Raw genomic sequence first — 23,716 nt, 5'->3', positions numbered from 1 at the left:
GGACGGAAAGTCTGCTCCCTCGGGCCCCACAGCCCCAACCTCCCTGCAGTGGGTGGAACCAGCCTTCAGAGCAGCAGCCCTCCCCTCTGGCCCCACCCCGCATCCCTCTGCACTCCCCTGGCCTGACCCTCTGTCACCAGAGCTGGCAAAGCCACTAGATACAGGGCAAATGCTCCAGACGGCAGAGCTCTGTAGAACGACCGATGCTGGAGGCCCCAAGCCAGGACACGGGTCGCCTGCCCAGCCCTCGGTGCCGCAGCCAGGGGCCTCCCTCCCTCCCTCCCTCCCGGAGCGCACACCTACCTGCTGCGTGCTCCGCTGGGACTGCAGGCTGGACTGTAGGCGCCGCAGCAAGGGTGCACCGTTCCTGGACAGCCTCTTGAGTAACCAGTAGCTGTGCGCCCGCTCCACAAACTGCTTCTTCCGTTGAATGGCCACCTGATTCGCAATCCTATTTAATCTAAAACATGGAAAAACTCAGAGTTTAGCTTGGAGCCAGCACATTAAAACACACTCATCAAGGAAACTGGAAATGACAGTGTTACTCATCACAAAACCACGTGTTCACACTTCACTTTTCTCCCTGAGCCAGCGGGTAGGATTCCACCACCCTTGGTGCTGCAAAGACAAAGCCCACAAGCTCCAGCTAGCTGGAGGGTTCACACAGCTGTGACCCATGTGTTTACAGCTAAACACCTGAAAAGACACAGAGCAAAGCCTTAAACACCCTGCTTCTCCATGCGCTGCCTCGCCCCACACAGCCCAGACCCACAGGCACCTGGCCAGAAGGGTGGCAGCTGCCCTGGGCTGACGGGTCTGTGCTCGTAAGTGACTAAGGGCTCTCCGGACTTCGGAGAAACTCCGGTCCCCTAGGCGTATGAGATGCAAAGAGGTAAAAGCCCCTGGCTGTATGGACAGGATACATGAAAGGCTGGCAGCTGCTCTCCACCCCTTATTACCCTTCCAACTGGAACAGAAATGGCCCATTGGCTTCCACACAAGGAGACTAAAAAGCAACACAATTCAATCCAAACTGTAACTTTAACAGAATGAAATACAAAATGCAACAAGGTGTTCCTCACTGTACACCAAACACCAAATTCTTTGGATATCATTTTTACATTTTTAAAAGAACACAAATCAGAAATTTTACAGACTCGAGGAACAAACGTGTCATGTCTGGCTTTCTCCTAGGCCTGCTGCAGGCCCCAAGGTCACTTCCGGCTGAGATCAGCAGCCCAGCACCTGTGCCGTGAGCATCTGATCTGTAAGCTCGAGGTAGCCCCAGCCCTTCACAGAGAACACGGTGGGAGGAGGACAGGCCCAGCAGAGGGTAAGGTCACCTGTACTCATACCACAGGGAGCACAAGACTCCCAGAGTCTTAGGTAGGGGCGGGGCCGGCCCCAGTCACACCTTTGGGGTGGCCTTTGCCTCTCTCCTTTGCCAAAGGGATAACCTGTTTGCAAGCAACAACATCAACACACACACACACATACACACAGCTCAGGAAGATTTTTAACATTACATATTACTTTAACACAATACCTCCGATCGTTTCATGGATGAGATGAAGCAATACAGACACAAGAATCTTTTAGCAATTTGAAGGCCGGGAAAAATCCTGGTTGGCAACTTGCTTTATAAATAAGGATTCTGACTCCTACATAGAACAAGCCGGCGCTTTCTCCAACATCAGGGTTTCTGGAAACGTGCACAGGTGCAGACCATGCGTCACGAGCTTCCAGTAAGAACACACTTTCAGTGCACCCAAAGGTGTCTGTCCATGCGCCAGTCAGGTGCTGGCTCTGCCTGCAGGGGACCAGCATCCAAGAAGGAGCTGGGCGATGGCTACCTCCAGTGTGCCTCGCCCGAGGGGGTCCAACCACCCTCACCTCCACCCTCCACACCCACCCACAGAGCACTGGGCTCGAGAGCCACCTGCCAAGTGCAGAGCAGAACAAGCCACCCCACAGCACAGATGCACAGGCACACAACTCAGCCAGGGCCGGCTGCGCTGGACCCTGAAGGAGCACTTCCCCTCCACCACGCAGGCAGAAGCCTTCCAAGGAAGTCCTGCAGGCAGCACACCCGACACTCACACAAGCAGAGGGCCTGGACTTAAAGAGCTACTGCTAGTGCAGGCTGAAGGGACAGCCTCTCCTGGTGGCTTCTTGCCTGGCTCTGGACCTCCTGGCCACTAGCCACTTGCTGCCATGTGACCCCACCAGAGCACAAATCGGCAGGGCTGCCCAAACCTGGACCTGAGCGAAACACACCTCCTTTACTTTAAAAAGTGCCCAGCTTTGGTTATTTTGTTACAGTAACTGAAAATTGACTCCTACAGGTATAGCATGAAAGGCAGAGAGCTGAGGTATTCAGTGAAAAGGGTTAAGCGAGTCACACACAGGTCAGGACAGCAGCTGGTCCTAAGAGAGGGAAGGAGCTGTGACTTCTGACATGGATGGCAGTTACAAGGGGGTTCGGAGTCATTTGTTAATCCATAGAGCTGACTCATGAATGTGATTCTGTATTGAGGTTTTTATTCTTTTTTGTCCTTTTGAGACAGAGTCTCCCTACACAGTTCAGGCTGGCCTTGAGCTCACTTTGTAGCCCAGGCTGGTCTTAACTTGTAATGATTGTCCTGCCTCAGTCTCAGAGTGCTGGGATTGCAGACAGTGCCATCACACCAGGCTCTGTATTCTATTCTAAAAATATAAATGAATGTAGTCACTACGTACTGCAGAAATGTGCTAATAAGCACAAGGGTTTTTTAAGAAGCATATTTAAGATTTTTCCAAGTCTTTCTAAATACAACTAGGAAGCAAACCCAGAGCCTCCCAGCGTGGAGTACAGACAATCTTGCCAGCACAATGTCCAGGGATTTGTCCACAGTGGACACAGACAGGCCTGCAGCAGGTGACTTGAGAAGTAGGTTATTCCCACTTTCTGTAGACAAGCCACCCACTTTCAGCTCCCAGAAAAACTCTAGGACTTAAGTGGAGGTCAGTTTGTGATTTCCAGTATTACTTTGCAAAGGAGTTAAAAATTGTGACTGCACTCCTTTAGTGAAACAGCTTTCATACAATCTAGTTCTTCTAGACATGATCAAAGTTTCCAGCGCTCACATCTATGAAGATGGAAGGTGACTCCCTCTCCCTTCATCCACGAAAATGCTACTTGTCTCCTTAAAGCCCACCCCATTCAGGGGCACAACCCTGCAAAAAAATCACTCACAGCTAATAATTCACAGGTGGCTCATCTGTTTGTGCGGGTGTGGAGGAAACTTCAGTGCTCCAACCGAACTCCCGGTATACCTTCATGGAGACTCATGCTGGGACCAGTTGACAGGGTGGCCAGGGTAGAGTATGCCCAGGCCTTAGGGGGCAGTGCTCAGTCAAGAGCCAGCCCACTTCAATCCACTGTCACCCTCACAAGTGATGTGCATGTCACCTCGAAGACCTTGGGGTAAAGAATACTGGAGTCCAGCTGGGGAAGCAGCTCAGTGGCAGAGCACCTGCCCAGCATGCCGGAAGCCTCAGGTCTAATCCCAGGACCACAGGGGGAAAGAGAGTAGAGTACAGTAGAGTGCAGGAGAGAGGAGAGGAGAGGGGAGGGGAGGGGAAGGGAGGGGAGGGGAGGGGAGGGGAAGGGAGGGGAGGGGAGGGGAGGGGAGGGGAGGGGAGGGGAGGGGAGGGGAGAGGAGAGGAGAGGAGAGGAGAGGAGGGGAGGGGAGAGGAGAGGAGAGGAGAGGAGAGGAGAGGAGAGGAGAGGAGAGGAGAGGAGAGGAGCCAAGCCAACTGCAACCCAACAGTCTGCTGAACTCCTGTCAGCTTACCCTTAGGGCTCATGCAAGCAGGAGCTGGCTGATGAACTCGAGGTAAGACAGGAGTGGAAGGGACTGAAGTGGAGCCCCGCCTCAACCTGGACAGGAGCACAATAAAGAACAGACTCCAACTGTCAGAACTAGGCAAAACATGGATGCAACAAACAGGTCCTAAAAGGCTGGACTGAGACACCAGAAAACATCCTGAAGGATGTCTGCTCACATCAGCCACAATGCCTGCTTCCACAGGGGTCCCAAACAGCGAGGAGCGCCAGCAAGCAAGAGGCGTCTCCAGTGTGCCAGCCTCAGGCCCTTGCTGGGTGTCACAGAGGGGATGCTGCCTGGAAAGAGGCGGATGAGGGACACTTCAACAAGCTCAGGCCAGAACGGACCTGCATGACTCTCCCACAGGGCAGCTGGTACCACGGAGACCCAAGCCGGCAGGAAGCTGTGAACGCAGCCATGGCAGCTAAGACCTGGCAGGATGTCTGGGCTGAGACACTGAGGTCCATGCAGATTGGGGGTGCACGGGGTGAGCACACGCCTAGCAGACACAAGGCTTGGGTTCCATCCCCAGCTCCAAAGAAACATCTAAGGAAGCTGCAACAAAACCAGAATGCTGTCCTTAGGAAAAAGACTAGAAAATGTTAGAAAGCCAAAGCAAAGCACGGAGTGGGGAGAACAAAACAGAGCAGAGCTCCACTTAAAATGACTCGTACGATCACCTTTAAGCCAAAAAACAGAAGAATTCAAATGTAAACCAAGGCTGCAGGAAGGAAGATGTGACTTACTCAAATCAATCTGCAAATATAAAAAAGTACATACACCCCTTGGCTAATCATTTTATAAGCCAAATCAAGTTTTAAAATTTACTCCTACGCTCAAAAGCGGAGAAAACAAAATTCTTTGGAAGAACCAGACAGATCGGCACCCTAGCCCGACAAGGACAGGAGACAGTGCCAGCTCCACAGCCACAGCACAAAATCAAGCAGCAGGGACTACAGCCCTCACCCACTGGGGACACACAGTCACACAGGTACAGGGCAAGGCCACACCACACCTGAACCAAGGAAAATGCACTCCAGGGATGCAGAGTCTCAACCCTGGGTGGCAGGCAAGCCAGAGAAGAACCTCGTCCTTTCCAAGGGTGGGCCTACCCAGTGACACCCAGCTTCCCAAGAAGGTTCAAGACAGGAGTACAGAGTAACTCCAAATCACAGGAAAGAACCTGGACAGACCAAGGCTACCCAGGAACCTGCAGAACACAGCAGCACCTGCACACACCAGACCCACCCAGACCCCAGGGTACACCAGCAAGAGTCACAGGTCCCCCGGGACTAACAGCATATGGACAAAGGGTGTCCACACTGCAAACACGAAGCTAAGCACCTCGACCAAAGACCTACACATCCACCATGCTTACTCAACAGTGACTGTGAGACACACCCATGAGGCCAAGACGAAACAGAGCCACAGGGGAGCAGACCAGCATACGGAGGGCAGTGGGGGCACCAGAGGGTGAGGGAGGGCCACACTAAAGCAGGGACTTCAGACAAATAGGGGTTACACCATCCAGACATAACAAGCTCAAGGTATGAAATCAACACTGGCCAAGTAACCACAGCAAACCTGAAAGCAGTCTTTGGACAACTCCGAGAGCAGGAGCGACAGGAGCAGACCTGGGGCCCCCGCCCCAGGCACCCCACAGAGCTCAGACCATAGCTGCACTCTCAGCCACCCTGCCCACCCCGGGCAGCCACACAAGTCTACATCTAACAGCCAAGAACAGACAGGAACTGCACAGGGGTGAAAGGCAGGTGAATGGGGCAACCCCGAGGGTCACACAGGGACAGCAGCACACCTTCTCCCTGGTCAGGAAGGCCAGCCCCACGAGGCAGGCAACTTAAACCTGGTGACACCCAGCAGAGAGGCACGGAGCCCTAGGAGCATCCCCAGGCAGGTGTGAACGAGAGCCCTGCCCCAGCCACTCTACCACCATGTGCATAAAGACTCACTAAAACCCAAGCCTACCAAACACCAGAACCCTCAGCAAGCCAGCTCAGAGGACAAGGAAGAGCTGTGGTGGGACAGCCAGACCCAGGGAACCAGGCCCAGAAGTGCCATCAGCACCTGCTCAGCAGCTCTAGGTTGGAAATGCCTGCTAGACCCCGACACTTCGAGCACAACAGCCATGGTTGGAAAGATAAGCCGGGTGCCCTGAAAATGAAAGCAGTCATGCATCTTAAGGACAGCAGGGGTGAAGGTAGCTCACACCAAGGGAGAAATACTTGCAAATCATGTACCTGACAAGTCCAGTATGCAGAATAAAGAACTTTCCTAACTCAAAAAATTGCAAAGGTCTGAGCAGATACCTATCCAAGGGAAACCACAGCCAGAAGCCACAGCACAGGCTCGGGCTCCTCACCACCAGGGTGCAGCGGGTCCACCCCTCAGGGGCTGTCACCGTGTGCCATCGGACGGCTGCAGATCAAAGACAGCAGCTGAGGATGCCACACAAGGCTGCTCAGGAGTGGTCTGCCAGGTCCTCAAGTCATTCAGCAGTACAGTCCAGCAAAACCACCCCAGGAGCACATGCAAATGGAAGGGCAAAGCCAGGTACGTGGGCACCCTGCACTGCACCCTTCTAACAGCCCAGGATGAGGGGAGTGAGCAAAGGATCCTGAGTGGGGCTATGAGGAGTGCTGGCGGCCAACATGCATGGGGAGACTCTCTGGACCCCCAGGCCTTGAAGTCCCTGAAGTCTTCCAGTCAGATGCTGCATCGTGGAGACCCAGCAGCATCACCATCACAGGTGGACACCACAGACAAGTGGCACACACAACCCGCTCAGCTTCTGTGGCCCAACCTCAGCAGAAGAAGCGACTAGGAAGCTGGAGGCGTCGTCTTCAAAAGCAGCATGGAGCAGAAACACAAGTCTGGGAACACCCAATCCAGGGAGGCTGCAGGAGTGGCATCTGCCAGGGTGGCCGCCGGGGTCCTCCCTGAGCACACAAGGCTCCTGGAAGAGCCACACACGACGGTCACACGTTTGACAACAGCAGAGGTGGCTCTGCAGACTGCTTGGATGCTTTTTTCCTCCTTCCTCTTCTCTTGCAGCATGTGGGTCTCCATCTGTGCCTGTGGAGGTGGCCCTCACCCCCAAGGAGGGGTGGGGCACAAGGGCACAAACCCCCAGAAGCTGGTGGTAGCAAAGCTGCTTTCAGTGGCAGGGACCAGCTCCCAGGAATAAACAAAATTTTAAAATACACTCGAGCCTTCCTCTGCCAAAAGAAACTACAGTGAAAGGAAATAGAAGGGGGAAACAGCCACGCTGGCAAATGCTCCTCCACTGAGCTCTGCACTGGGGATGAGACCAGGCCCCTGGGCCAGGCAGCAAGATGGCCTGTGCACACAAACTCAGCTCAACAAACACACACAGCTTCTCAGAGTGCCAGAACACACTGATGAGCATGCTATCACAGCCCCAGACGTGCGTGCTGAGCACCAGAGCCTCAGCTCTCCCCACGGGGACGGGCCACCATCTTCTGGCAGAGGCCCACAAGTAGCTGTCTTCACTTCCACCTTGATCGGCAGGAAAGGTGGGGAAGCAACTCAGACACCTGGCAGGTGCTGCATTGTCTGCCAAGGCCCACAGGGTTCTGCAGATCCCGAGACAGAGCTGTGGGATGGGAAAGGCTGGCAGCAGTGCGCAAGCTGCAGTTCTCCCTCAGTCTATTGTCTCAGAGTCTCCTCCCAGGGCAGCGTTACCAGACACAAGCGGGTCCCGACACCTCAGGGCTGCCCCATCCACAGAGCCCCACTGCTTCTGCGGTCTCTGGCACCCAGAGCAGGGCTTCCCTGCACAGTGGGTAGAGCCAGCCCTGGCGGCCTAGGCTGCCCTCACTGCTATGCACAGCCCACAAGGAGATGCACCCTCACCGCCAAATGACTCAGGTGTCACAAGGGTTATGACAGACACGACCCAAGCAGCAGAATACCTATGCCCAAGTCCAAATCCGAGCAGATGCCAGCCACCTTGCTTCCTCTGCAGCCACTCTTCAGAGGGTGAAAGGTGTGCTGCCCAGGGCAGCCAGGGTAGCCAAGGCAGGAAGTGACCAGGTGGATCCCTCGGGCGACCACAGGGAGCCTGCCCCTCCTCTTCCAGAGCCCCCCAATCCCTGGAACAGCACAGGACACGGAGGGATTCACATCAGGAGGGAGACTGCGAGACAGTACACACAAACGTGACTTTCATAGAAACACTGAAAGCAGGAAAAGGGCTCCGTCTTCTGGCTTTCCTTCTTGTACCCTCCCTGATTTCAAATGCAATCATGCAACGCATACTTCAGCCAACATAGCCAACATGGACCACACACAAAGGTGATCCCATGAGCAGGTAACGGAGCCGAAAAGCCACGTAAGCCAAGGCCTAACGTCACTGCCCATCGGTGGGGATGTACCCACAGGCGTGCTGTGCTGTCAGGTGCGTAAAACATAGACACAGTGACACAGTACGCAGCACTAGACAGTGATGATAAATGACGATGTCACTTAGTGGTCTGGTTTCGTTTTTTGGTGGTTTTTTTTGGAAACTGGATCTTACTACCTTAAACTCACTGTGTAGTAGAGTGGCCTTGAGCTCATGCCACGCCTCCTGCCTCAGCCTCCCTAGTGCTGGGATTACAGGCCTGCACCACCGCACCAGCAGCCCTTTTGGTATTATGCTTGTTTTTTTTGAGATAAGGTCTCCTGAGGGAGCTCAGGCTGGCCTCACAATCCTCCTGCTCAGCCTGAGTGCTGGGATTACATGTGTGTACCACCATACCCCCCTTATTTAATAACCATGCTTTTCAATGTTGTTTTAAAGCAAACGCATTAAAAAAAAAAAAAAAGCTTACAATAAAACAGTATGTCATGTTATACACAACAGGAACTGCACGCAGGGTGACTGAAAAATAAACTGAGTGATTATTTTTATTCCAGGAAGACGCACTGCCATTAAAATACCCAAAATACTCCCCTCACCATGAATACACTGATCCCACCACTCTGCTACCTCCAAAGCACCTCTGAGTCCTCCTTCTCATGAGTATGTTCAGCTGAGCTGCTGTGGCTGCCTAGGTCCTGCCAGGGCATTCTGACTTTGGGGACGGTACCAGACCCGGTGAGCGAGGCAGAGGAGAACACGGCCTCATGTTTTTATGAAGCTGTCATTCAGCAGCAGCATCCCCTGCATTTTTGGTCACCTCATGAAGACACTCATCAAAGAGGAAGGCAGAACTGCTTCAGAAAGTGCCCACAATGGCAGGTACGTGTGTCTAAAGCAAGACGGAGTGTTTTGAGGGGTGTTAACAGCCATGCGTCTTTTTTAAATTCAAAACTTCACCGTGTATCTTGTTGACCCCTTGCATGTTTAATGTTCACCATGTACTGAGCTAAACTATTGAGGTTTACATAAATACCAAATGGTAGTCACACAGGGTGAAATCACCTATCCATTCTCAAAACGCACCCTAACGTTAAGCCATATGTAACTGTTTCTGATGGTGATAGAAAACACTTTTTAGAAACAGAAGACACCGAAACAAAAAAACATGACCCTAAGATAATGGAACTGGCCAGAAGCCTTACAGCTGTCCACCAGGCCTAAAGACTAGGACCTGCACAGACACAAGAACCAAGAGGCCCAGTGTCAGCCCAGAGCGGAACACAACAAGGGCCACTGAGGCGGTGACCCGCGGTTCACAGCTGGGGCTGGAGCAGGTGCTGCCAGAGCCCACGCAGCCACAGCTGTAAACAGCTGGCACCAGAGAAGGTCCTCAGGAGGCAGGCAACGCCAGCAATATCCGAACCTGCTTCCCAGTCCACGGCCCTGAGAAACAGCAACCTGTCAGCTATAAATTCCCAATCAGCGCATCCCTATAACCCCAGCACTCTGGGAGGTGGATGCAGGAAGATGATAAGACTGAGCCCTACCTGGGCACTTTATGAGACCCTGTCTCAAAACAGAAAATTAAGAGGCCAAGGGTTTAGCTCAGTGGCACAGTGCAAAGTTACGAGTTCAATCTCCAGTACCCAAAAAAAAAAAAAATTAAAAGCTAGGAATGCAGGTTAGTACAATCGTCCCGGGTTCAATCCCCACTACAAAGAAAGAAAGAAATGGAGGGAGAGAGGGAAACTTAAAAAAATTAACTAACAGAGATCCTCTTTTTCAGGAGATCCCCTGAACAACTTCTCACAAGCTTGTGGCCTTTTTCATCACAGCCCGTCTGCTCATGAGCTGCTCTGGAAGGTCACAATTGCTCTAAGCAGGTCCTGCCACAGGGTACGCTCAGCCGAACTACAGTCCGCATTCCTCTGGAGGGCCACCAGCACCTGGGGCAGAACCGGGCTCCCAGCTCAGCTGCGCTCAGCACTGTGCTCAAGCCACTCCTCACGCCTTCGCAGTAGGTCTGCCACCACACATGCGGCCAGCGAACGGCAAGGTAGCCTGAACCACCAGCGTCTCCAGACTGCCAGCTCTGCAGCACAAACACATTCTCAGGTTCCCTTGTTATCACTACTTGAAGCTCAAGTGCTCTTATATTAGATAAAGAAAAGACCGGCTAGGTTCACCGCTGAATTGCAAGAGCTGCTTGGAAATATGTAGGTCCACAGCAAGCGTTGGCTTCCCAGCCAGCCGAAGTGCCGTGTTCCACGGATCACGTGGCAGGCCGATGGTCCCAGCAGCTAGATACCAAGGACCTAGCACACAGAGCTCTTTCCATTTCTGCCCTAATGTCTTGTTAGACGCCTTTTAATTTCATTTATTTCCATTTGGGTAAAGCTGAAATGTTGAGGCCTCAAACAAAATCTCCATATGATGCAATCCCTCTTGGCTCACTGGCAGTCCTCCCAGTGAAGCCACCTTTACATCAGGTTGGCTGGGCTGCAGAGACCAGCACTTCGGTTCTCACAAGGCCTTCTCTGAGTAAGGATGATTACAGACACATTTTTACTCACTTCATCTGAATGTACTGACTATATAACGCATACATGTAGCTCTAGGAAAAGAAACAACGGTATTTGGGAGAAAAAGGAAAATAACATTTACAAAACTCGTTTTAAATTTCCAACTCCTAACACAGGATTAGTGCCTGCTCCTGTGTTGGAAACTATCTTGTGGGGCAGAGCCCAGCCCAACCCACCTGGCTAGTTCACAGCTCCCAGTGGGGAGGACCCCACCACTCGATCACAGGTAGCGCAGTTGTGAGTGACTTCAACCTAGACTCTGGGGAAGACAATTCAAAGGCTGCCGGGTGTACTGGCCTTGCAATATGCTATCACTGCAGTGATCCAAACAGTCTGAAAGTCGGTTATCTGCTCATTTGCAGAGTAAGTGCAATTTTCCTAATATGCATGCCCCATCTGAGTGACAAAGCAGACGCACCTGGCCACACCCACAGAAAGTGTGTCACTTTGAGACTCAAGAAAGTGCCCAAGTGTACAGAACGGCGTTCACCTTGAAAAGCAGTCGGAGTGCAGTCTCTGGTCACTTACCTCATATTCTTAACAAGGCAAAGATCATTTTTAAAGATAAAACAACAAGAGCAAGTCAGTGTTAAAAGCAATAAAGACAAAAATGGGGGTACACAGTGTGTGTGTGGGGGGAGGGGTATGTTCAAATAGCCCAGGTCAGAGAGAACAGGCTGAGGCCCAACTCCCACCCTGGGAAGGCAGCACTCAAGAGAGCCTTCCATGAGCCAGGGTCTGCACCCCCGAGAAAGCATCACAGAATGTTAACAGCTGCAGCAAAGCAGAAAGGAGAATCCCACTCCCTCCCAGCGTCCACCGCTCTGGACCACAGGTCCCATTCTAACCTTCAGGGGCTGCCTCCCTGGCCAGACTGCTTCACCTCCCCCAAGAACTATGTTTTTAAGCCCCACATGGCCCCAGAATTTGTTATGAGGATGTGTTTTATTACATTAAAGATGGCAACAAAACCTAGATGCCCTGTGACCCAGAGACCTGGGCAAACACAAGCATGGCCACATTACAATGACAGTGTCCAGCTTACTCACCAGGAATGCAGGAAACTATGGAAAATATAAATTATCCCAAGTCCATCAGCTAACAATTTCCCAACATCCACGTCCCAAAGAACAGGGCTAAGCGAGCAGACCCCACTGTGGGGACCATGGGGAGGTGCAGGCAGGGCCACCTGCAGGCACGGCTCCGCCTCAGCTGTCACTGGGCTCAGGCACACTTACCTGTGAGGGGGAATATAAGGAGCACAGACGGTCGGCAGGACCGCGCAGGGCTCAGTGAGCGTTTTCTTAGCCTTTTTCGCTTTCTTCCTGACCTTAGACGTGGACCTGACCGTTTTGACTGAGCTCTCTTTTCTACAGACACCATTTTTCATTTCAACATCCCCATAAATGTTCAGAGGCCTGCGAGTGCAGCCTGGAGGCGTGTGGACGTCACAGTATGCGGTCTTTCTGACGGAGAAGGTGGTGCTGCCTCCCGTCAGCTCCTTCACAGGCTCCATCTTCATGTATAGGCCAGCCTTCTGGGCACACGTCACATGGAAGGCCGTGTAGCAGTTGGCTTTGTGGCACTGGATGCAGGCGCCCACGCCCTTCTGCTTACAGAGGTAGCACGTCAGTTTCCACCGGGCCGGGGGGATGTTCCTCACGCCGTCGATGGGCTCAATGAACACGGTGTTGGCGAAGCCGACCTCAGGGATCCACAGGGCACACACCACGTGGCCCCAGCGGTCGTCGTCTGTCTTTTTGAAGGCACCACCCTTGTTGGGGCACAGCACACAGTCAGCGGGCCGGGCCCGGGACTGCAGGCAATGGCGACAGAGCCACTGGCCCTCGGGGATGTAGGGCACCCCGTAGCACTCCTGGTGCACGGCAAGGTTGCACAGGTCGCAGAAGAGGATCACGTTGCTGTTCTGACACTCGCCATCCATGCAGATGCAGCACACGGCATCCTCGTCGATCAGGGACTGCTGCTCTCCCTGCTTCTGGTTCTCGCAGTACGACTCCTTCTCGAATCGGTCCATCAGGAACTCAAACATGTTCTGTGACACCGCAGAGACACAGTCGCCCTTCCGCTTCTCGTTGATGATCTCCAGCCAGGCGTAGTCCTCCTCATCCATGTCGTACTCCACCTCGTTGTCCAGCTCTTCCGCAGACTTCTCAATGAACTTGTAGTACATGGGGGGCCTCCTGGGTGCTGATGGCGGGCTGTACTCCACAATCCGTACCTTGGGCTCAGGAAGGGTGCTGGCGGAGGCAGGTGTGCCATGGGTGCTGGGCAGGGCTTCATTTTTCTTTTTCACTCTGTTGTTTTTGTGGCGTTTAGTTCTTAAGCAAACAGGTGGCCTCTCACTGTTTTCTTTATTGCTGTTACATTCACTCATTTCCTGAGCAGTGAGGTCATCTTCCAATATGATCTCAAGAGGATCAAAAATACTGATCCGATGCAGTCGCCCTTCGATCTCTATCTCAACCATCCTCTGAGCTTGTGCGTACGTGAGGGTCTCTCGAGTGGGGGAGTGTTTAACACTGCACGGGGAGGAAGCGTGCCTCGCTGCAGAGCCTCGATGGCATCGTCCTTTCCTCCTCATTTGGCAATGATTACCTAGAATGAAGTCAAAGGAGAAGTTACATGCAGGCTGGCAGAAGACCTCAGAACACCCGAAAGCATACCTGCAGGATGCTAACTTATCAGCACAACACCCCGAGTAGAAAACTCAGAACTAATGTGCCACCTGAGACTCTCACGGCCCTCCTTCCCAGGGCTCAGGACTATTTTTTAGGAGTGACTCCCCAGAGCCAGCAGGAAGGGGCAATGACAGAAACCAGCAAGCACATCCAGGGCTCAAAAGGTTCTTCCTCTCCCACTGAGTACAGGGGAGTGCCCTTGGGTAACCAAGTATGCCGCACTATCATGGCATCGCTGCTGGGGGCCAGTCACATAAGACAGTAAGGCGCAGACCCCAGCCTGGCCATCCTCTCCACAGACATCTCCTCCAGTGAGGAAAGTCTGGTGCCAGTCCAGAGGACCATCTTTACCCTATCAGACCAGTCCAGCTTCTGCAGAGCCTTGGGTGTGACGACCACAGAAGCCCTGCCCCGGACCACTCAGGGTCTCCTTCCCCACAGCTTCTTATTCAAGTAAACCCAGCTTTGCACTCCACACCAAGAGGCACCTCTGCTGTCTTTCTAGCACACCTTAAGATGTTCACCTACTGCTGCTCCACAGTGAGGTGAGCTGGCACTACCTACAGAGCCACCACTGGCTCAGGTGGCCAAAAGCCTGACCCCAGAAATTTGTGAGCAATTGCTCTTCTCAGAGATTGGCAAAAGAGCTCATCCCTCCACCCCTCAGCGGAAAACTTGTGTCACCTCCTGCCTCAATTTCTGGAGTTCCCTGTGTATGACCTGGTGTCCAGGCACCTCAGCTTAAAGACATGCCACCACAGATACCACCCACCACGCAAGGCAGACCATAGCAGCAACAAGGACTGCTCAGACTCTTCCCTCCAAACAGCCACATTTTAGTGACAGGGAGCAAAATGACTTTTAACTAACTCACCAATATTCCAAGTTAAAGCCCATGTTAGGAAAGCCCAGCACTGAGCAACTGGGGAGCTATAATTCACAGCCTCACAGCAATATACCTGGTCTTCAAAGAAAGCCCTTAAGAGGCAGGGCTCACTTCACCCCAGCAAATCTCACATGTATTTCTTTTCAGACAGACCCTTTAGATTACAGAAACCTACATGTTATGTCCAAATTAGACATTTCCTACCTGAGGATCATGGGAGACTGAGTGGCCACCCAAACCCCAACTCAGCTGCATGAGAAGCCACAAGTGCCACTCAATTGAGGATTCTCACAGAGCTCTGCACCTCTAGCAACAGCCCCCAAGGTATCAGCACCATACCCTCTAGAGGGGACCCCAATGCCCACAGGGACAGCTCAATGTCATCACTGAATGAGGCAGAAGCAAGGGTTGGGTCTTGTCTCTTGCAAGAAAAACACAGATCTGTCATTTTTTCATGTGCAGGCAAGTACCAAGCAGCTCTAATTCTAACAAACCCTTCAATACCCCCAGCCTGCCAGTAAGCACTGAAGCTTTTCACCGTTCTCTGCCCAAAGTCCTCAACCTGCACCCACAGGCTGCACGCTTGGCCCTCTGTCCCTGACCACTCAGGGCTCTCACACAGGGACAGCATTTCCTCGGGGAGGGAAATCAGCACACCAGGAGGCCTCTCCACAAATAACTTTAAACATCCTGAAAAGCTCTGTGGGCAAAAGAGGGGAGGACCCTCCACACTCATGATCAGCTGGTTTGTTTCCTGCCAGGCTGTGGACAAGTCATTTAAACTCTCCCAGCCTCCACCTCTGTACTACAAAGTGTACAGACACAGCAGAGGCCAGGGAGTGAACACAGACACCCAGGCAGTGCCCAGCAGTGCAAATAACACTCAAATTCCACAACTGCATACTGCCTGAAGACAGACACTGGAAACAGACTTCTGCACTGGGAAGCTTTCTGGGATGATGGGAACTTTCTTCAAGAAGGGGGAGGTTTCCCGTGTCTATAAAGGACCCCGGAACTCTGATTTCTGTGAACTATGTCCCAGTGAAGCAAGGCCCAGGAGAGCCCGCGCTCAGTTCCTCCTGTACAGGTTCTGCGGGCTGGCTGAGGACAAGATTGGATGGGCCTCCGGGTGCTCCGGAGAAACCGGGTTCAACCCTACTGAAGGAGTTTCTTGTCCTGGCAAAGCAGATTAGGCCTATCTATTACATAACGCGACCGGTGCGAGTGCAACCAGGGCTCGGAGAGGAACGTGGGCCTGAGCCGCAGACCCCGTGGCCTCCCGGCCTCTCCACCTTGCGATCCACCCGGCCCGATCCAAGCCTCCTCGGCCTCCCAACGTCCCGTCCGCCCGCCGATCTCGGCTTCCCCACCTCCTGACCGGCTCTGCTCGATCCCAGCCTCTCAGCCTCCCCGCCTCCCAATCCGCCTGGCCCGACGTCTCCTAGCCTCCTCCGTCCCGGAACGATCTCGGCCTCCCGATCCGCCCGGCCCGACGTTTCCTGGGCTCCTCGGCCCCAGCCTCCGCCTCCCGATCTGCCTGGTCGATGACTCTGACCTCAGACTCCTCAGCCTTCTCGGCCTCCACGGTTTCCGCCTCCTCCACCTCCCTATCCGCCCGACCCAACGTCTCCCGAACCCCTCGGCCTCCCGATCTGACCGGCCCGACCAAGCCTTCTCGGCACCGGCCTCCCCGCCCGAATTCCGCCCGACAGGCCTCTCCGGCCTCCTAGGCCTTCCGTCCGCACGCCCACCCCGGCCTCCCGTGTCCCCGCCAGCCGGCCGCGACGCCGGCCTCCCCGCTTCCCGTCCTCTGCCGCGGACAATGCGAAGCCGCCGCAAACATGGCGCCCGCAGTTCCGCCCGAGGCGGCCGGGCGCGCTGGGCGAGGGCGCCGCGCCACTCACCTCCGGGGCGCCGCGGCCGCGGGAGCCCGGCAGGCGGGCGAGCGGGCGGGCGCGGGCCAGGCGGCACTAATGGCGCCGCGGTTCTCGCCAACGGCCGCGCAGCCGGGCCCCGCCGGCCTCGGGCGCGCTCGGCGCCAGGCTCTGGGCCCGCTGGGCGCCGCGGTCGGGCGGGGTCGCGGCCCGACTCGGCCCGTTGCAGGCCGGCTCGGGGCCCGGCCGAGTCGGCGCGGGCGCGGGAGCGGAGCTGTCGGACGCCGGCGGGGCGCTGCTCGCTCCCTAGCGAAGCAAACAATGCGGCGAGCGCTCCGCCCGGCGCACTGCGTGCGCGACGCGCTCCGCCCACCGCCGCCATGACGTAAGCGGGGGCGGGGGCAAGGCGGGGTCAGGACTCGCGGGAGGGGAGAATTGAAGGGCTGGAGTCTGGAGGGGAGGAGACCCGGGAGTGTGGGGACGGAAGGATTAGAGTACCAGGGAGTGTGGGGACCCGAGGAGAGGGGGACCCGGGAGTGTGGGCTCTGCCGGGGAGGGGGATCCGGGGCTGTGGGCACTTGGAAGTGTAGGGATCCGAGTGGAGGGCCCGGGAGTGTGGGGATCCGAGAGGAGGGGCACCCGGGAGTATGGAGACCCGAGAGGGGGACCCGGAGGTGTGGGGACACAAGGGGCGGAGGACCGGTGAATGTGGGAACCCCAGGAGGGTATGGCGAGGGGAGGGGGACCTGGGAATGTGGGGACCCCGAGGGAGCAGGGCCCGGGGGTGTGGGGACCAGAGAGGAGGAGGACTGGGTGTGTGGGGCCGCCGGTATGTGGGCACCCGAGGAGAGGGGCCTCTCCAGGGGAAGATGACACAGGAGTGTGGCGTCCCAAAGGGAGGAGGAACTCGGGAGGGGGGGGCGATGGGAGGGGGACTCTGGAGTGTAGGGTCCCCAGGAGAGGGAGACCCGGGAGTGTGGGGTCCCGGGGGTGTGTGGTTCCCAAGGGTGGCAGGACCTGGGAGTGTGGGGACCCGAGGGGAGGGATACCTGGAGGTGTGGGACCTGAGGAGGGGTAACCCGCCCGGGTGTGTGGAGTCTCCTGGTGACAGTGACCAAGGGAAGGGGGACCCGGGAGTGTGGGGTCCAGGATGTGTGTAGGAGGACCCGAGAATGTGGGGACCTGAGGAGAGGGGGAACCCTGGGGATGTGAAGACTCAGGAGAGTGTGGACCCCAGGAGAGGCCCTGAGGACAGGCATACCTGGGGGTGTGGGGACCCCAGGGAAGGACATCAGGGGGGACATCAGGAGAGAAGGGCCTGATAAGGAGGGAACCCGGGAATGTAGAGACAATACAAGGAGGGAGTCCCCTAAGAGGAAGGGGTACCCGGGAGTGTGGGGCAGGCGATGTGTGGGCGCCCAAGGGGAGGGAGGCTCAAGGGTGTGGTCCCAAGGAGTACACTGGGGAGTGTGGCACCTGACTGGAGGGGGCACCTAGGGGTGTGGGGACCGCGAGGGGAGAACATAATCAGGGGAGGAGGGCGTCATAAGGAGGGGACCCAGGAACGTAGGAGCAATATAGAGAGGGAGTCCCCTGAGTGGGGGCCCGCAGGGCAAGGGGACCTAACTGTGTGTTGTGGCCAGGAACAGTTTCTCTTCAGCGAGGCCCTGAGGATCTGGGAATGTTTGGAGACCTGAGCAAGTAGGGTAAGGGGTCCTGGGTGGCTGAGGGGAGGCGAGGAGCATAGGAATGTGGCTGACCTGGAGTGGGGCAACAGCCCAGGACAGGCATATGAGTGGAATGGGAGCATGAGAATATGGGGTGACTAGGAAGTGATCCCTGTGGGGCCCTGGAGGGTGGTCCTGAAAATGTGGGGTGACCAGGAGGTGCTTCCTGAGAGCGCTGGGAAGGAGTCTTGAGAGTGAAGAGTCTTTCCTTTATGGAGAGGAGATTGGGTTGGAAGTGGCTCTGAGGAGTCAGAGGGACCTGCAAGGGCACCAGCATGCAAGGGGCTGCCTCAGTGGGGAGGTGTAAGCAGGAGTGGGGCCGGAAGAGGGGACAGGGTGGGGGCATCGGCTGGGGAGAAGGGCCACTACCTGGGTTTGGCAGGATGTTGGGGAGTGACTAGAGGCACATCTGACAGGTGTAGGGGGCCAAAGGATGTGTGCTCCCAGCTCTGACTCCTCTATGAGCATTGTACATCTGGGGTAATCGAACACTGACACCCACCCACCACCCAGAACTCAGTAAAGCCAGTACGTCCATAAAAGATCTCACACAAAGGACCCTGTGCGCAGGAGCTCAGAGACCTGCATCTTAGGCTCCTGCTGGCTGCTTCCAATTCGGCCTTAGATTTAAACTAAAATTCAGTGATTTACTGACAGTTTTCATTCTAAGATTCAGTCCCAAAATGTTTTGAGATGAGGGCAAAGCTTAGATGGCTTGTGGATTGTTTTCCTTTATGATAGTGATTGGTGCAGTAGGGTGAAGGCATTTCCAGTAGGGATGGAGAGCTCTGCCTGTAATGGGGCAGCCCTCCGGGCACAGCAGCTGTCTGCCCCAGGGCAGAGCCTGGGCTCTTCAGGCAGTGACACCTTCCTCCACCTTGCGGGGAGCCCTGCAGCTGCTCAAATATGCTTGCTGTGTGCCTTAAAGGGAGTGGGTTGGCCTATTTACCCACTTGGCCCGGGTTGGCCAACACCTGAAGGATAGGTGCCATTCCTGAGCAAGGACCCTACGTGAAGCTGAGGCACTCATGGGAATAGGCCTGTTGGGGACCACAAACCCACAGTGGCTAGTTTTACACACTTCTCTAAGGAATAAAAGGAGGCTTGAGTTATCGGTATCACCCTTTCCAAATCATCAGATTCTGCATCTTCCAGGTGAGATTTCCCATTATCTGATTAGGGGTGGGCCATCTTCTCCCACCTACTAAGACTAAAACCACTGACTAAAGAGGCTCCATGGCAAGATCCTTCTTAGCATAAGACCACCTCCACCCTGAGTCATCCAATAATACCCTCAATCAGGGATCACTGAATTGGCCTTTTGTTCCTAGTGAACAACTGGTCAGCCCAGATCCCCAATGTATTGCCATCTGTCTCTTAACTTTCTCTCTTTCCATGACACCTAGCAGGGGACTGAGGTTCACTGCAGGTGTGAAATGTGGCCTGAACCCTAGTGTTCTCACCTGCCTGTTAGCTTTACCAGGACTCTTGTGACAGCCTTCAGAGCTGCGCTATGATTCCAGAGACACCTGGTGCAGAGCTGAGGTAAGTGCTTCCAACACAAGAATTTTGCTGGGATTAAAACATGAGATTAAATCTTTTTCTGTAAAATCTCTTTCTTCAGTATTTCTTTCTTTAAAATCTCTTTTAAAGAAGGCTAAGTACACGGTGCCAGCTAGCAACATCACTGAAATACACCAGCAAATTACTAAGTGCAATCCTTGGTTCTTGCAGGCGGGAATTTTAGATACTTAAAGTTGGGACAAAGTGAAAAAAATTTAAAGAGAGCTCACAGCAGAAGAAGAACTGCTTCTGAGACATTCTCAGCTTGGACCTTGGTAAAATCTGCTTTAGACCTGTTAAGTACTAGTACCTCCAAAGTTTCTATTTTAGAACAGGACAACGGAGGAAAACATGAAAAAAGGTAAAAACTACAACTGTGCTGCTGGCTCCTGGGGGAGCCCTAGGGCTGAGTGAGAATTTAGAGAAACAGCTCAGCCTGTGACTGCAGACCCTTAAAAATAAAACATTCTCAGCCTTGTATGTCTGCCTCACAACAGGATGAGAAGGCAGCGACTATTCCTGAACCCCGTGGCTTCCCGGTGGGGGTCCAGCAAATACAGCACACTAATGGGACTTGTGGGGAGACCCATGCCAGGTCCACACCTCCACATTTTTAGAGACTGATACAATTCATCCAGTATGGAAGCATGGTCATCTTTGAGGATGAGAGCAACAGAGGCAGTGATGGCTGCTCAGGAACTGTGTCAGAGGGAATAAGGTGGTCACGATGGACCAGTGACAGAGCTGTGTAACAGAAAAGCAGCTTCCCCTTCCCTCCGCTGGGCTGGGCATGGTGGCACACACATGTAGTCCCAGGTATGGGAGATGCTGAGAGGGGGCATTACTTAAATTCAGAGACTACACTGGGACTCCTGGAGTCAGTGTGAACTCAAACTGTATCAAACCAAATGGACAGTTACTGAGCTGATTGGGGTTAATCTGTGGTCCCTAAATAAGGAGAAGTTTCAGATATTAAAATCATTGGTGTCAAAACAAATAAAGGAGACATTTTGAGCCCTCTTTCAAAGAACTAGAAAGCAATGGTTTAATGCAAAGCATTACTTCCTTCTTTACACATGACTTAATGCAAAGGGAAATACTGACTTTGATGCTATTTTACAACTAGAATTGCACCATAAAAAAGAGGAAAAATGCTCAAAATGCTTTACATTCAGACTTTCTTTTTTTTTGTCTTTTTCCTTTTTATCGGTACCAGGGATTGAACTCATGACTGCCTGCTTGCAAGGCAGGCGCTTATGCCGCTGAGCTAAATCCCCAGCCCCCTACATTCAGACTTTCTGCCAGGCATCATAACATGTGGTGGGAGATTGGGGCTCACTGAGATCATAGGAAGTCTCAAATAATAATAATCAATAATCTCAAGCCTCCATTCCTCCCTCAAGGAAGTATGAACTGTGAGTTTGTGGTCCCCAGTACGGGCCGGTCCTGGAACCCTCACTACATCTGCACGAGCCCCAGGAGCTGCAAATGTTGCCTCGGCTTACCTGAGACCAAATGCACGATGGCAGCTGGAAGCAGAAGGCAAGCAATCAAGCCCACACCCTTCCTTCCTCCACCCCAGGGAACCAGATGCAAACCAACATCTGAGTGGTCTCTCACAAGACAATGCAAAAGTAAGACAGTATCCTGACAAGACATGAAACCCTTCACATAACGGGGAAGGTAAGACAACCACTTCTCAGTGGTGTGAAGAAAGCTTTCAACACAAGGCAGCTCAGACTGTCATTCTAGAATTCCAGTGGTGAGGAGTCCCACTCCAAACCCTTCAAAGAGGAGGATCTCCTTTGAACAGACCGTGGATGGAGGATGAGTTATCAGAGTTCTAAGAAAACAACCTGAACTAGCACTAAAGTGCGATAGCACCATAAGATGTACTTGCTGCCCATAAACAGCCACCTTATCACAACACAGCATCACTTCAAATCACTAGACAAACATTAGAAAAATGAGAAGTGAATCAGACAGTGAGATATGGATGTCAGCACAAAAACCAATGTGAACTGTTATGATCAGTAACCTAAGAGAAACCTCCCAGATTAATTCTGCATGCCATGGCCCTGGGAAGTAAATGTGCACTGAGTTCCTGACCTGCTTGTTAAAAGATTTTAGAATGTTGATTGGGGGGGGGTGTTAAAATATTAGCATGGTGGTGCATGCCTCTAATTCCAGCACTTGGGAGGCTGAGGCAGGAGGATCTTTATGAGCTTGAGACTAGCCTGGGTTACAAAGTGAGCTCAAGGCCAGCCTGAACTACATAATGAGACCCTGTCTCAATAAGACAATAAAAGAGAACGTTAAAGTACCAAGACTTACAACTTCCAAAATAGGTGACGAACAGGTGAAATGAAGAAAAGTCGGCCAGATGTGGTGTTGCATGCCTTTAATCTCAACACTTGGGACGCCACGGCAGGAGCACTGCTGTGAGTTCCAGGCCAGTCTGAACTGCATGGTGAGAGCCTGTCTCAAAAAAGTAAAAAACTGAGAAATATAAAAGCCTGAAACATGGTCAATAAAGAACATGCTATGAGTGGTGGGAATAAAATCAGACACTTGAGTAATCAGAGAAATGTGATTGAATTAATTTATTTGTAAACAATCACTTGCATTTAAGATTGGAATCACAATATTATTAAATACTTTTATAAGACATATACCTGGTTGAGTGTCCCAAATTCATTTCCTCAAATTGATGGTGACCCCAAGACAAATTGTTTCACCGGCTATTGTCATCTGCCCATTGCTTTAATCTAAACTTGTCAAGTGTTTAGAACTTACTTCTTTTGCTCAAGAAAATTTCCATTGCTCTGCAAACTCAGGAATGCAGTAAAGATTATAATTTGTGAAGAAATATGCCTGAGAAATGACACTGACTGATTAGAAATAAAAGCATGGAAAGTATGAAGACCAGGCTCGGTAAGTGTCAGTTGGAAAAAATAATTATTGGCGGTGGATTCCATGTGTGTTATGCTCTAGCAAAAAAAATGTCTATATTTTGCCCATATCTTGAAGCATTGTAGGAAACTGAGCATCAGGTGACTAGCAGAGGAAATTTTCAAGGCAACCCAACATTCAGGCTGTGCCCTGGGTACTGCTAGTGGGTTTCAGCCAGCTTTATACTGAAAATCAAGAACAAAAGGTACACCTGGATGAATCTGAAAGTTTTGAATTTGGCCAGAAAAAAAGCTCTGGGAAAACTGGAGCTTGTGAAGTTGGAACAGAACAGAGCTTGGTTGCTGAAAAGGTTAGCATTAAAAGGAAACTGAAGCCAGGTGTGGTAGCACACACCTGTAATTCCAGCACTTGGGAGGCTGAAGCAGGAGCATTGCTGTGAGTCTGAAGCCGGCTTGAGCTACATAGTGAGACCCTGTCTGAGAAGAAGAAGGTGCCAAATACTTTACAAAAGGATAAAAGGGAAAATGGCTCAAAGGCGTATGGGGAACTGCTGGACACCACCCTTCAAAGGCTCAGACTTGTAAAAGTGGAAGACTTTGCTTTGAGACGACAGTGTCAGGACACCACGCTCAAGAATGGCTGCCTAGGGAATTAGTTCTCCTGGATTTGGTTCACAGGGCAGAGCCATTCAGGCCCTCAGAGACCTCTGCAGCCATGGTACAAGAGACCCTGGCTACTTCTGGAGCTCGTGGCAGACCTTGGCATTACCCGTGCAGTGCTGGTTTTACAGGCATGCAGAACTTAAAGAGTTTCCAGTCACGGAAACCTCCACCCAGATTTCAGAAGAAGGCCCCTGAGAAGGAGTGTGTGAGGCCGTGAGAGGGAAGCAGGAAGTGCGGTAGAGGCCCGAGGAGGTCAGAGAAGCCAGGAATGTGGAAGGCACAGGGGTGAGCAAAGCCACCCAAGCCCTCTGCAGTCCATCGCCACAACTGCCCTCGGTGCTGAGTCTGGAACTACAGGATTTAACTTTGCCCTGCCGGGTGTTGGTCTTTCTTTGATCCCATTGCTTCCTATCCCAAACGTCCACAGCCAAATGGATAAATAGAGTGAGGTGTCTCATACAGTGGAATAGCATGCAGCCCCAAAATAACATGGGCTGCACCATGGAGCTGTATGTCCACTGCAGACACATCAGGCTGAATAGAAGAAGCAAGTC

General features: G+C 53.0%; 1 protein-coding gene and 1 long non-coding RNA gene across 11 annotated transcripts in view; one reads left to right on the top strand and one right to left on the bottom strand.

Moving 5' to 3' along the window:
• Positions 1 to 16,629, bottom strand: part of Brd1 (bromodomain containing 1) — a 37,536-nt gene extending 20,907 nt beyond the window's left edge. For 3 of the 10 annotated variants that reach the window (XR_010045763.1, XR_010045761.1, XM_063243827.1), the window contains exons 1-3: positions 16,328 to 16,628; positions 12,074 to 13,454; positions 304 to 460 (exon numbers count right to left, since the gene is read on the bottom strand). Coding sequence is in view for 8 of the 10 variants with exons in the window: in XM_063243827.1 (XP_063099897.1) it covers positions 304 to 460; positions 12,074 to 13,440 (1,524 nt within the window). In the remaining 2 variants the exon portion in view is untranslated. Of the gene's footprint in view, positions 1 to 303; positions 461 to 12,073; positions 13,455 to 16,327 lie in introns of all 10 variants that reach the window. The other 7 variants (XM_063243823.1, XM_063243825.1, XM_063243826.1 and 4 more) reach the window with 4 other exon arrangements.
• A 1,756-nt stretch (positions 16,630 to 18,385) lies between these two features.
• Positions 18,386 to 22,259, top strand: LOC134474856 (uncharacterized). The gene is made up of 2 exons (XR_010045746.1): positions 18,386 to 19,569; positions 20,991 to 22,259. It is a non-coding gene; the product is annotated as an uncharacterized LOC134474856 (long non-coding RNA).
• The last annotated feature ends 1,457 nt before the right edge of the window (positions 22,260 to 23,716 follow it).

The sequence above is a fragment of the Cavia porcellus genome, unplaced genomic scaffold, assembly GCF_034190915.1.
Source record: "Cavia porcellus strain 051 isolate PalLab524CR breed Dunkin Hartley unplaced genomic scaffold, mCavPor4.1 scaffold_40, whole genome shotgun sequence".
Taxonomy (NCBI): domain Eukaryota; kingdom Metazoa; phylum Chordata; class Mammalia; order Rodentia; family Caviidae; genus Cavia; species Cavia porcellus.
The sequence above is the reverse complement of the archived record's forward strand: the minus strand, read 5'-3'. Positions and strand labels throughout refer to the sequence as shown.